Source organism: Macrobrachium nipponense, chromosome 20 (genome assembly GCF_015104395.2).
Source record: "Macrobrachium nipponense isolate FS-2020 chromosome 20, ASM1510439v2, whole genome shotgun sequence".
NCBI classification, from domain to species: Eukaryota; Metazoa; Arthropoda; class Malacostraca; order Decapoda; family Palaemonidae; genus Macrobrachium; species Macrobrachium nipponense.
In genome coordinates this window covers 38381708-38396099 of record NC_061089.1, presented here as the reverse complement: position 1 = coordinate 38396099, position 14392 = coordinate 38381708, and the positions used below count along the sequence as shown (strand labels likewise).

At 39.3% G+C, this 14392-nt stretch overlaps 1 protein-coding gene across 3 annotated transcripts in view; it reads right to left on the bottom strand.

Moving 5' to 3' along the window:
* Nucleotides 1-14392, bottom strand: part of LOC135224975 (uncharacterized) — a 334014-nt gene that overhangs the window by 73807 nt on the left and 245815 nt on the right. For all 3 annotated transcript variants that reach the window (XM_064264281.1, XM_064264285.1, XM_064264289.1), the window contains one exon: nt 379-1014. In XM_064264281.1, coding sequence (XP_064120351.1) covers nt 379-1014 — 636 coding nt within the window. The remainder of the gene's footprint in view (nt 1-378; nt 1015-14392) is intronic.

Genomic DNA, 14392 nt, shown 5'->3' with positions numbered 1-14392 from the left:
TGTAGACCTCCTTTAATAGAAGCCAGAAAAGAAAGAAACGTGAGAAATACCGGATCGACCTGACGACTACAGCCTGTTCCTGACCTACGAGACACACCTGAATACCTGATGCCGACCCTTAACCTGTCCCCGATCCCCCGTCGCCTTTGATAACACCAGCCTGAAATTCCGTTGATGACCTACAGCATGATGAACATTAGACAGCTACTTAGTAATGCCGGTGTACCAAAAAACGAGTCATAAGAAAAATGGAAAGAATTTTGTATAAAATCAATTCTGTAAATTCTACCATTATTTTTAATAAAATAATAATGATAATATTATTATTATTATTATAAATAAACACTTTTAAAAGGAAACTGCTATTAAAACACAAACCTGATCTGTAACAGAATTATGCAATGACTGATGACTTGGAATTTGCAGTAGAGAAGGTGACAAAGGGTTTCCACATTGTGACCCATCATCTACTCTTTCTTGACGACGAAGACTGCTTGCATTTCGTAGTGGGCTCATATTCCTTTTACTTTCATGTGATACCCCATTCTCCAGGTTCAATGGGCTTACTTCAACATTACCAGCAGATGAGTGAGGCATAGCCCCACAGCTTCCACAAGCATCAAACTGATGTACAATGGTGTCCAAGGTTTGATTTGTAGACTTGGCTAAAGAATGAGGCAATGAAACCCTGTCAAATACTGCCTGACTAGCAACCTGTTGTAGGACAATTGACTCTGGCAAATATGCATACTCTTTATAACTATGATATTCAGAAGTTTCTGGTGATGTTGCTAAGAGCTGATCAGAATGAGGAAATACATGAGAGTGATCACTCGCTTCTTGTATAATCTGTTCTTGAACATCATGAAAGCTTTCCTCTTCCATTTCTTCCTCTGGAATCTTTTCATCTAAATCCCAACTACCTCCACTGCTGACTGTGCTCACTCTTTTACTTTGGCTCAGACGTTTAAATATATTTCGTCGACGATTGACACCATCAGCACCTGAATATAACTGAAAATAAAAAGCATAAGGGTCATTCACAAGGAAATATGCTTTTTGTAATGAATTTATTATAAAAAAAAATAGTTATAGCAAACTATTATTTAAAGCAAAAAAAAAAAAAAAATTAAGTAATAAAAAATATAGTTGGGGAGCATGGCTACAAATTATTAGCAATGTATTTGCCAGATCAGAACTACAAAATTAAGCTAAAGTAGTGTTTAATAATAATAAAAAAAACACTAACTGAAATGAATGTGCCTATCTATAGATTATTATTAGTCATATGGCAAAAAGTAATGAAGTTAGGGACTGAAATATTGCTGCTAACATCTCCAGTGCACCCAGCCAGGCACAGGGCTCTGGTTGGATTTTCTAAGCGCTCCACAAGGGAAAATATATAAGCACACTGGGCTTTATGATATTTTAATACCAAAGGTTTTATATTCATTTTAATATTTAATAGTTTCAGTGGAATTCTACAGCACTTTATAGTTTTGAACTTAAATCTATGAATGATAAATATGCTGTACTTCAGCAGTACAGCAAGAGCAGCATAGAAAAATATTGACTTTTACCTAATATATATCTTGAAAGATAACATTAAATTACGTATGTAACCAAGTTACTGTTTTTTCCAAATACAAGTGCTACATATCAATTTTACAACACAACATAGACCCAGATAACTTAAAATTAAGATAAATATTTGCTTGTCAAAAAAACAAAATTATCCCAAGTTCTTTTGTAAATGACTGGTTAGATGCCAGAAAGTGTTCAAAATGCAGCTTTGAATTTATAAGTTTCAGCAGAGAGGACTTTAATCTTGAATTTATCCCCATTGCCCCCATTCTTTATTATTATTATTATTATTAACTATTATTATTATTATTATTATTATTATTATTATTATTATTATTACTATTATTGTTATTATTTTTTTTTGCTCTATCACAGTCCTCCAATTCCAATGGGTGGTATTTATAGTGTGGGGTTCCGGGTTGCATCCTGCCTCCTTAGGAGTCCATAGCTTTTCTTACTATGTGTGCCGTTTCTAGGATAACACTCTTCTGCACGAGTCCTGGAGCTACTTCAGCCTCTAGTTTTTCTAAATTCCTTTTCAGGGATCTTGGGATCGTGCCTAGTACTCCTATGATTATGGGTACAATTTCCACTGGCATATCCCATATCCTTCTTATTTCTATTTTCAGATCTTGATACTTATCCATTTTTTCCCTCTCTTTTTCTTCAACTCTGGTGTCCCATAGTATTGCAACATCAATGAGTGATACTTTCTTCTTGACTTTGTCAATCAACGTCACGTCTGGTCTGTTTGCACGTATCACCCTATCCGTTCTGATACCATAGTCCCAGAGGATCTTTGCGTGATCGTTTTCTATCACTCCCTCAGGTTGGTGCTCGTACCACTTAGTACTGCAAGGTAGCTGATGTTTCTTGCACAGGCTCCAGTGGAAGGCTTTTGCCACTGAATCATGCCTCTTTTTGTACTGGTTCTGTGCAAGTGCCGGGCATTCGCTTGCTATGTGGTTTATGGTTTCATTTTTCGTATTGCACTTCCTACATATGGGAGAGATGTTATTTCCGTCTATCGTTCTTTGAACATATATCTGGTTCTTAGGGCCTGATCTTGTGCCGCTGTTATCATTCCTTCAGTTTCCTTCTTTAGCTCTCCCCTCGGTAGCCATTGCCATGTGTCATCGCTGGCTAGTTCTTTAGTCTGTCTCATGTATTTAGTCTGTCTCATGTATTGTCCGTGCATTGGTTTGTTGTGCCAGTCCTCTGTTCTGTTTGTCATTCTCCTGTCTCTGTATATTTCTGGGTCTTCGTCTACTTTTATTAGTCCTTCTTCCCATGCACTCTTTAGCCACTCGTCTTCACTGGTTTTCAGATATTGCCCAGGTGCTCTGTCTCGATGTTGACACAGTCCTCTACACTTAGTAGTCCTCTCCCTCTTTCCTTTCGTGTTATGTATAGTCTGTCCGTATTTGCTCTTGGGTGTAGTACTTTGTGTATTGTCATATGTTTCCTGGTTTTCTGATCTATGCTGCGGAGTTCTGCCTTCGTCCATTCTACTATTCCTGCGCTGTATCTGATTACTGGCACTGCCCATGTGTTTATGGCTTTTATCATATTTCCGGCGTTGAGTTTTGACTTGAGTATCGCCTTGAGTCTCTGCATATATTCTTTCCTGATCGTGTCCTTCATCTCTTGGTGTTTTATATCCCCTCCTTCCATTATTCCCAGGTATTTGTATCCTGTCTCATCTATGTGTTTGATGTTGCTCCCATCTGGTAGCTTTATCCCTTCAGTTCTCGTTACTTTGCCTTTTTGTATGTTGATTAAGGCGCATTTTTCTATTCCAAACTCCATCCTGATGTCCCCAGATACAATCCTTACAGTCTGGATTAGGGTATCTATTTCCTTGATGCTCTTACCATACAGCTTGATGTCGTCCATGAACATCAGATGGTTGATTCTATTGCCTCTTTTCTTGAGTTGGTACCCGGCATCCATCTTCTGTAGCACTTTTGTCATGGGATTCATGGTTACTACGAAGAGTAGTATTAACCTCTGCTAGTCTTATTCCAGAGCTTGTAAGTATTGTATTCCAGTTGCGAATTGTATTTTTGAGGAAGCTGATGGTGTTTCCCTCTGCCCCATATATTTTCAGGCATTCTATTAGCCATGTGTGTGGTATCATGTAGAAGGCTTTCTTATAGTCTATCCATGCCATGCTTAGGTTGGTTTTCCATCTCCTACTGTTCTTCATTACCATTTTGTCTATCAGGAGCTGGTCTTTTGTGCCCCTACACTTTCTTCTGCAGCCTTTCTGTTGGTGGGGGATGGTGTTTGCCTCCTCTAGGTAATTGTATAGCCTTTCACTGATGATACCTGTTAGTAACTTCCACATTATTGGTAGGCAGGTGATAGGCCTGTAGTTACTGGCTATATTTCCCATACTCTTGTCTTTTTGTACTAAGGATGTTCTTCCTGTGGTCATCCATTTGGGTGCATGGTGATTTGAGATACAATGCTGGAGTTGTTCTGCTATTCGTGGGTGTAGGGCCTTGAAGTTTTTGAGCCAGTATCCATGAACTTCATTGGGACCTGGGGCTTTCCAGTTTGGCATTTTCTTTAGTTGGTGTCTGACTGTGTCTGTCGTGATCTCTGTGAATCTTTGTTTTATTCTCCCTGTTTCTTCTTCCTTGACTTCCTGGAGCCATGTTGCATGTTTGTTGTGTGATACCGGATTGCTCCATATGTTTTCCCAGAGTCTCTTACTTGGTTCGGCTTCAGGAATTTCTTGGTGGTTGTCTTCCCCTCTTAGTTGGCTGAATAATAATAATAATAAGAATTTAATAATAATAACAATAATAATAATAATAATAATAATAAAATAATTAATAATAAATAATAATAATAATAATAATATAATAATAATAATAATAATAGTAGCGCCGGTGGAGGAGTGGGTTAGGTCGTCAATAGACTTAAGCCAAGTCGTTGGATGGGTAACCGCTCTCCTCGGCGTTGATTCCTTGGGAAAGGATCTTTACCATAATTTCCTCAGTCTACTCAGCTGTAAATGAGTACCTATCCCTGATGGGGTGGTAGGGTCCAGCTATGGGTTAAATAGCAAAACTCAGCAATGATGGAAAGAAATGAAGGATTAAACGACAACGACGTAAATGAACCTCCGGCAACAGAGGAGCTTCGTCCGGCAACCAGGTATTCAACCCAATTGAAGGGGAAGACGGTCAGGTACTTGGAGGTCGTCATCCAGCAACTGATCACCACAACGACAATATCAACAGCCTGAGATTGGAGCTACAGAGGCAAAAAGGAAGAAATGGACAAGAGAAGAAAATAAGGAAATATGGAGATGCAAGAAAATAAGGAAATATGGAGATGCAAGAAAATAAGGAAATATGGAGATGCTACATCAGAAGCAACCCGACGGAGAGAGGATATAGAAGAAGATTGGTCAACATCTGGAATGAGAGGAATAACACCCCCCAAACAGAGCAGAGGCTGGCAGACCAAGTAAGGAACATAAAGAAAAAGAACTGGCTCTCCCCAACAGAAAGAGAAGAACTGGAAAGGGAAATGTCACACGACAACGAATTACACGAAGACGAACTGAGAGACGATGCCACAGAAGACGACAGGGAGGATGAGGTTAATCAAACCAACGACACACGAAGAAACACCGACGAAGTAACAGAGAGGACGGAATGGGTAGAAAAGATTAGACAATGGATGGAGCCAGATACAGAGAGAACAAAGATCCCCTCCATGAAAGCCTACAACACCAAGAAATAAGGAGAAAACAAGTGAGGTCAATGAAATAATGGGCATAATACACACCTCCAGTATCACAGAAACAAATAACGACATATGCAGGAGCAAGATTAGTAGCAGAACTGATGGGAATTCGAACACCAACACCCACCAGCACAACCAACGCCAACAGAAACCAAAACAGCAACCTCCTTAACAAAAGGCGCCTGGAAAAGCAAATCATGGTGATGAGATCTGACTTGAGTAAACTGAAAGAGATGGCAGTAAAAAGGCTAAGAAGCAAGAAAACAAGGGAGGAACTCAACGAGAAATACAAAGTAAAAGAGAGGGGATTAAACAACACAATAGAAGATGTAAAACAGAGGCTTAAGGCCAAAGCACATAAGATCCAACGGTACATGAACAGGAATAAGGGATACCAACAGAACAAACTATTCGGAACCAACCAGAAAAGACTATACAGCCAACTAAGAGGAGAAGACAACCACCCAGAAATTCCTGAAGCCGAACCAAGTAAGAGACTCTGGGAAAACATATGGAGCAATCCGTATCACACAACAAACATGCAACATGGCTCCAGGAAGTCAAAGAAGAAGAAACAGGGAGAATAAAACAAGATTCACAGACATCACGACAGACACAGTCAGACACCAACTAAGAAAATGCCAAACTGGAAAGCCCCAGGTCCCGATGTAGTCCATGGATACTGGCTCAAAAACTTCAAGGCCCTACACCCACGAATAGCAGAACAACTCCAGCATTGTATCTCAAATCACCAAGCACCCAAATGGATGACCACAGGAAGAACATCCTTAGTACAAAAAGACATAATGTGGAAGTTACTAACAGGTATCATCAGTGAAAGGCTATACAACTACCTAGAGGAGACAAACACCATCCCCCACCAACAGAAAGGCTGCAGAAGGAAGTGTGTAGGGCCACAAAAGACCAGCTCCTGATAGACAAAATGGTAATGAAGAACAGTAGGAGAAGGAAAAAATCCAACCTAAGCATGGCATGATAGACTATGAAAAGCCTTCGACATGATACCACACACATGGCTAATAGAATGCCTGAAAATATATGGGGCAGAGGAAAAATACCATCAGCTTTCCTCAAAAATACAATGCGCAACTGGAATACAATACTTACAAGCTCTGTAATAAGACTAGCAGAGGTTAATATCAGGAGAGGGATCTTCCAGGGCGACTCACTGTCCCCACTACTCTTCGTAGTAGCCATGATTCCCATGACAAAGTACTACAGAAGATGGATGCCGGGTACCAACTCAAGAAAAGAGGCAACAGAATCAACCATCTGATGTTTCATGGACGACATCAAGCTGTATGGTAAGAGCATCAAGGAATAGATACCCTAATCCAGACTGTAAGGATTGTATCTGGGGACATCAGGATGGAGTTTGGAATAGAAAAATGCGCCTTAGTCAACATACAAAAAGGCAAAGTAACGAGAACTGAAGGGATAAAGCTACCAGATGGGAGCAACATCAAACACATAGATGAGACAGGATACAAATACCTGGGAATTAATGGAAGGAGGGGGGATATAAACACCAAGAGATGAAGGACACGATCAGGAAAGAATATATGCAGAGACTCAAGGCGATACTCAAGTCAAAACTCAACGCCGAAATATGATAAAAGCCATAAACACATGGGCAGTGCCAGTAATCAGATGCAGCGCAGGAATAGTGGAATGGACGAAGGCAGAACTCCGCAGCATAGATCAGAAAACCAGGAAACATATGACAATACACAAAGCACTACACCCAAGAGCAAATACGGACAGACTATACATAACACGAAAGGAAGGAGGGAGAGGACTACTAAGTATAGTAGGACTTGGGCGTCAACAACCAGTGATACCGAATGAACAGAGCACTGGGGGCAATATATGAAAAGACCAGTGAAGACGAGTGCTAAAGAGTGCATGGGAAGAAAGGTCTAATAAAGTAGACGAAGACCCAGAAATATACAGAGACAGGAGAATGACAGACAGAACAGAGGAATGGCACAACAAACCAATGCACGGACAATACATGAAAAATACAGACTAAAGAACTATGCCAGCGATATGACACATGGCAATGGCTACAGAGGGAGAGCTAAAGAAGGAAACTGAAGGAATGATAACAGCGGCACAAGATCAGGCCCTAATGAACCAGATATGTTCAAAGAACGATAGATGGAAATAACATCTCTCCCATATGTAGGAAGTGCAATACGAAAAATGAAACCATAAACCACATAGCAAGCGAATGCCCGGCACTTGCACAGAACCAGTACAAAAAGAGGCATGATTGCAGTTGGCAAAAGCCCTCCACTGGAGCCTGTGCAAGAAACATCAGCTACCTTGCAGTATAGTGGTACGAGCACCAACCTGAGGGAGTGATAGAAAACGATCAGGCAAAGATCCTCGGGAACTATGGTATCAGGAACTGATAGGGTGATACGTGCAAACAGACCAGACGTGACATTGATTGACAAAGTCAAGAAGAAAGTATCCCTCATTGATGTCGCAATACCATGGGACACCAGAGTTTGAAGAGAAAGAGAGGGAAAAAAATGGATAAGTATCAAGATCTGAAAATAGAAATAAGAAGATATGGGATATGCCAGTGGAAATCGTACCCATAATCATAGGAGCACTAGGCACGATCCCAACCGATCCCTGAAAAGGAATCTAGAAAAACTAGAGGCTGAAGTAGCTCCAGGACTCATGCAGAAGAGTGTGATCCTAGAAACGGCACACTAGTAAGAAAAGTGATGGACTCCTAAGGAGGCAGGATGCAACCCGGAAACCCCACACTATAAATACCACCCATTGGAATTGGAGGACTGTGATAGAGCAAAAAAAAAAAAAAAAAATAATAATAATAATAATAATAATAATATAATATTATTATTATTATTATTATTATTTTTTTTTTTTTTTTTTTTTTTTTTTTTTTTTTTTTTTTTGCTCTATCACAGTCCTCCAATTCGACTGGGTGGTATTTATAGTGTGGGGTTCCGGGTTGCATCCTGCCTCCTTAGGAGTCCATCACTTTTCTTACTATGTGTGCCGTTTCTAGGATCACACTCTTCTGCATGAACCTGACCTGGAGCTATTCAGCCTCTAGTTTTTTCTAGATTCCTTTTCAGGGATCTTGGGATCGTGCCTAGTGCTCCTATGATTATGGGTACGATTTCCACTGGCATATCCCATATCCTTCTTATTTCTATTTTCAGATCTTGATACTTATCCATTTTTTCCCTCTCTTTCTCTTCAACTCTGGTGTCCCATGGTATTGCGACATCAATGAGTGATACTTTCTTCTTGACTTTGTCAATCAACGTCACGTCTGGTCTATTTGCACGTATCACCCTATCCGTTCTGATACCATAGTCCCCAGAGGATCTTTGCCTGATCGTTTTCTATCACTCCCTCAGTTGGTGCTCGTCCACTTATTACTGCAAGGTAGCTGATGTTTCTTGCACAGGCTCCAGTGGAGGGCTTTTGCCACTGAATCATGCTCTTTTTTGTACTGGTTCTGTGCAAGTGCCGGGCATTCACTTGCTATTGGTTTTATGGTTTCATTTTTCGTATTGCACTTCCTACATATGGGAGAGATGTTATTTCCGTCTATCGTACTTTGAACATATCTGGTTCTTAGGGCCTGATCTTGTGCCGCTGTTATCATTCCTTCAGTTTCCTTCTTTAGCTCTCCCCTCTGTAGCCATTGCCAATTGTCATCGCTGGCTAGTTCTTTAGTCTGTCTCATGTATTGTCCGTGCATTGGTTTGTTGTGCCAGTCCTCTGTTCTTTCTGTCTTTCTCCTGTATCTGTATATTTCTGGGTCTTCGTCTACTTTTATTAGTCCTTCTTCCCATGCACTCTTTAGCCACTCGTCTTCACTGGTTTTTCAGATATTGCCCAGTGCTCTGTTTTTCAATGTTGACGCAGTCCTCTATACTTAGTAGTCCTCTCCCTCCTTCCTTTCGTGTTATGTATATCTGTCCGTATTTGCTCTTGGGTGTAGTGCTTTGTGTATTGTCATTTGTTTCCTGGTTTTTCTGATCTATGCTGCGGAGTTTCTGCCTTCGTCCATTCCACTATTCCTGCGCTATCTGATTACTGGCACTGCCCTGTGTTTTTATGGCTTTTATCATATTTCCGGCGTTGAGTTTTTGACTTGAGTATCGCCTTGAGTCTCTGCATATATTCTTTCCTGATCGTGTCCTTCATCTCTTGGTGTTTTATATCTCCTCCTTCCATTATTCCCAGGTATTTGTATCCTGTCTCATCTATGTGTTTGATGTTGCTCCCATCTGGTAGCTTTTATCCCTTCAGTTCTCGTTACTTTGCCTTTTTGTATGTTGACTAAGGCGCATTTTTCTATTCCAAACTCCATTCTGATGTCCCCAGATACAATCCTTACAGTCTGGATTAGGGTATCTATTTCCTTGATGCTCTTACCATACAGCTTGATGTCGTCCATGAACATCAGATGGTTGATTTTTGTTGCCTCTTTTCTTGAGTTGGTACCCGGCATCCATCTTCTGTAGTACTTTTGTCATGGGAATCATGGCTACTACAAGAGTAGTGGGGACAGTGAGTCGCCCTGGAAGATCCTCTCCTGATATTAACCTCTGCTAGTCTTATTCCAGAGCTTGTAAGTATTGTATTCCAGTTGCGCATTGTATTTTTTTGAGGAAGCTGATGGTATTTTTTTCCTCTGCCCCATATATTTTCAGGCATTCTATTAGCCATGTGTGTATCATGTCGAAGGCTTTCTTATAGTCTATCCATGCCATGCTTAGGTTGGTTTTCCTTCTCCTACTGTTCTTCATTACCATTTTGTCTATCAGGAGCTGGTCTTTTGTGCCCTACACTTCCTTCTTGCTTTGCCTTTGCTTTGTAGGGTAGGGGATGGGTTGTTTTGTCTCCTCTAGGTAGTTGTAATAGCCTTTCACTGATGATACATGTTAGTAACTTCCACATTATTGGTAGGCAGGTGATCGGCCTGTAGTTTACTGGCTATATTTCCCTTACTCTTGTCTTTTTGTACTAAGGATGTTCTTCCTGTGGTCATCCATTTGGGTGCTTGGTGATTTGAGATACAATGCTGGAGTTGTTCTGCTATTCGTGGGTGTAGGGCCTTGAAGTTTTTGAGCCAGTATCCATGGACTTCATCGGACCTCTGGGCTTTCCAGTTTTGGCATTTTCTTTAGTTGGTGTCTGACTGTGTCTGTCGTGATCTCTGTGAATCTTTGTTTTATTCTCCCTGTTTCTTCTTCCTTGACTTCCTGGAGCCATGTTGCATGTTTGTTGTGTGATACCGGATTGCTCCATATGTTTTCCCAGAGTCTCTTACTTGGTTCGGCTTCCGGAATTTCTGGGTGGTTCTCTTCCCCTCTTAGTTGGCTGTATAGTCTTTTCTGGTTGGTTCCGAATAGTTTGTTCTGTTGGTATCCCTTATTCCTGTTCATGTACCGTTGGATCTTGTGTGCTTTGGCCTTAAGCCTCTGTTTTACATCTTCTATTGTGTTGTTTAGTCCCCTCTCTTGTACTTTGTATTTCTCGTTGAGTTCCTCCCTTGTTTTCTTGCTTCTTAGCCTTTTTTCTGCCATCTCTTTCAGTTTACTCAAGTCAGATCTCATCACCATGATTTGCTTTTCAGGCGCCTTTTTCCAAAGGAGGTTGCTGTTTTGGTTTCTGTTGGGTTGGTTGTGACGGTGTGGTTGTTGTTCGAATCCCATCAGTTCTGCTACTAATCTTGCTCCTGCATATGTCAAGTTATTTGTTTCTGTGATACTGGTGGTGTGTATTAGGCCATTATTTCATTGACCTCACTTGTTTTCTCCCTTATTTTCTTGGTGTTGTAGGCTTTCATGGAGCGGATCTTTGTTCTCTCTGTATCTGGCTCCATCCATTGTCTAATCTTTTCTACCCATTCCGTCCTCTCTGTTACTTCGTCGGTGTTTCTTCGTGTGTCGTTGTTTGATACTTCATCCTCCATGTCGTCTTCTGTGGCATCGTCTCTCAGTTCGTCTTCGTGTAATTCGTTGTCGTGTGACATTTCCCTTTCCAGTTCTTCTCTTTCTGTTGGGGAGAGCCAGTTCTTTTTCTTTATGTTCCTTACTTGGTCTGCCAGCCTCTGCTCTGTTTGGGGGGTGTTATTCCTCTCATTCCAGATGTTGATCAATCTTCTTCTATATCCTCTCTCCGTCGGGTTGCTTCTGATGTAGCATCTCCATATTTCCTTATTTTCTTCTCTTGTCCATTTCTTCCTTTTTGCCTCTGTAGTTCCAATCTCAGGCTGTTGATTACTTTCGTTGTGGTGATCAGTGCTGGATGACGACCTCCAAGTACCTGACCGTCTTCCCCTTCAATTGGTTGAATACCTGGTTGCCGGACGAAGCTCCTCTGTTGCAGAGGTTCCATTTACGTCGTTGTCGTTTATTCCTTCATTTCTTTCCATCATTTGCTGATTTTTGCTATTTAACCCATAGCTGGACCCTACCCCATCAGGGATAGGTACTCCATTTACAGCTGAGTAGACTGAGGAAATTATGGTAAAGATCCTTTCCCAAGGAATCAACGCCGAGGAGAGCGGTCACCCATCCAACGACTGACCAGCCCCAGTGTTGCTTAACTTGACTTAAGTCTATTGAAGACCTAACCAACTCCTCCACGGCGCCACATATTATTATTTTATTGATTACTATTACTATTATTATTATTATTATTATTATTATTATTAGTATTAATGCTTCAGAAAATTAACCCTATTCATATGAAACAAGCCCACAGGGGCTACTGACTTTAAATTCAAGCATCCAAAGAATATGGTCTTTATTAGGAAGAACTGGTATCTGCTGTGAGATATAATGTTCTTGTTATGATTAGATTCTGTAATTACTTTATATTTAGTTACATGACCAGAGATATATGAAAAATATAAGGAGGTAGTATTACAATAGGCAATTTTTCTCAATTAATGGGTTTATTCCACTTTAGAACATGTTGGCAGGTGGCAAGGAACATGCTACGTACGTATAGCGAAATCACTAATCTAAATGTTTTTAAATATGTTATATAGTAGAAATATAGATCACATATAAAAATTATACATAATTTAAGCTTTTACATTTTTTCTCGCTGTCTTTTACAAATAAACAGTTTCTTACACAGTATGAGACAGATAATGCTTTATGAAATTGATAAAACACATAGCATTCTCTTCTGTGAATCTGTACTTTATTTAAGAATAAGACCCATGTGTGAAGCCACAGTACACATTTTGCTGGTCAAAATTTATCTGGTGCTGGCAATCAAGATTTTAGTTTGTGATGCCAGTTTATCATCCAATGGAAGCACATATAAAACTTAAATTACTTTGATGGGTATTTTCCATCATTAATATTGTCAAATATGAATATTACTAAAAGAAAAAAACCTTTGCCTAACACAGACTTGTTTAAATAGTGTTTGTCACTTTCTTATAGAAAACTTAACATGGAGCTGAATCAGGCATCATATATGGCTAATAAAAATATGAATTATTCTTATTACTAATAGCGTAGCTGCTGCTTGTCCTCAAATGAGTTACCTTCTTATGGTCCCCCAGGGTTCCACAAGAAAGACCAACAAATTACATAGAATTCTCTGGCACTAACAGGCCTCCTAGTGCTCCTACTTTTTCAGACCCCCCTCCTACTTAGTCCTATTTTTCCTACTCTTTTTTGTAAACTCCTACTAAAAAGTCTGAAATTATTTTAATAAAATAATGAATGTTTATAACTGAATAGACATAAGAATACAGAAGTTTGTTCTAAACAAGAAGGAAAACCTTGAGTCATAGTGCATCTTAGTGACTGACAAATTACTGTACTAATTTAGTTTGAGATGTCAATGTATTGTGAAACTCATTATGTATATGCAGGATCTATTTTTGTAACTTTTGATGTTTAATTTGACTGATTATACCTTTTTGTTTCCATATTATTTAAGTATTACTGAATGCTGGTCAAAGGCTTATTTCACTGACAATCTGAAGTGGATAATGTTGCATAACTGAATCAAATAAATTAATAAAAAAAAAAAGGGTGAAACCAAATGCAAAGACCTTGTAACTTTTGTTTCACAATTAGTTGAAAAATAGAACAAGATGGAAAAACATCTCGTTACAAAGCTGGTCAGGCGTGGACTTCGAAGTGGTTTATCCCTTAAAAAAAAAAAAAAAGTCTATTTAATATATTGGAGAAAGTAACACCTGCTTACTTTTACTGATAGATTATTCTTTGATGATGAATTTTAAAGGTTACTACATGTATGCAATTAAAAGTAAAATGTCACATTTGAATATCACATTATATCCATGTGACACTCCCACTTCTTTGATTATAATTCCTACTTTTTTTATTTTTTTGGTCAGACTCCCACATTTTTTTAAGGGCTGCTAGGAGGCCTGCATTAGTGATTTTCTCGGATTACAGATGTAAGCTTAGAATACACTTAACAGTTGAGCACCTCATCCTACTTTTAAAATACCCTGTAAATCAGTATAAGTTGGTTAATAAGGAAAAAAGGAGATATTAAATTTTTAAAAATACATGGAGTCCTGCGCATAGGGTACATACAAACCCACAAACTCATTTGCTGTCTTCAGATAACTTCCTACTGCTAGTTTTGTTTCGTGTTGAGATGCATATGATTTCCTTATTTATATTTTATGTTATTCTCATTTACATAGTACTATATAGTAATAATTGGAATTCATTAATTAGTTCCAGAAGGAAAACGGGTGCTACAAACGAAGAGCACCAAACAAATTTTTCCCTTAATGAACAATGTAATGTGAATTAATTTGTACCAGACCACCCCAAACAATGCCATTTTAAAAGGCATTTTTGTGATGATGGGCTTGTATTTTACTTTTATACAAGCTAATATTAAATAAAGAAAGCAATAATTAGCTTTAATACAAAAAATATTGTATAATGTAACTTCATTTTATCTTTTGCTTTATCACAAATCATGGCTTCGGCAACATGACCACTGC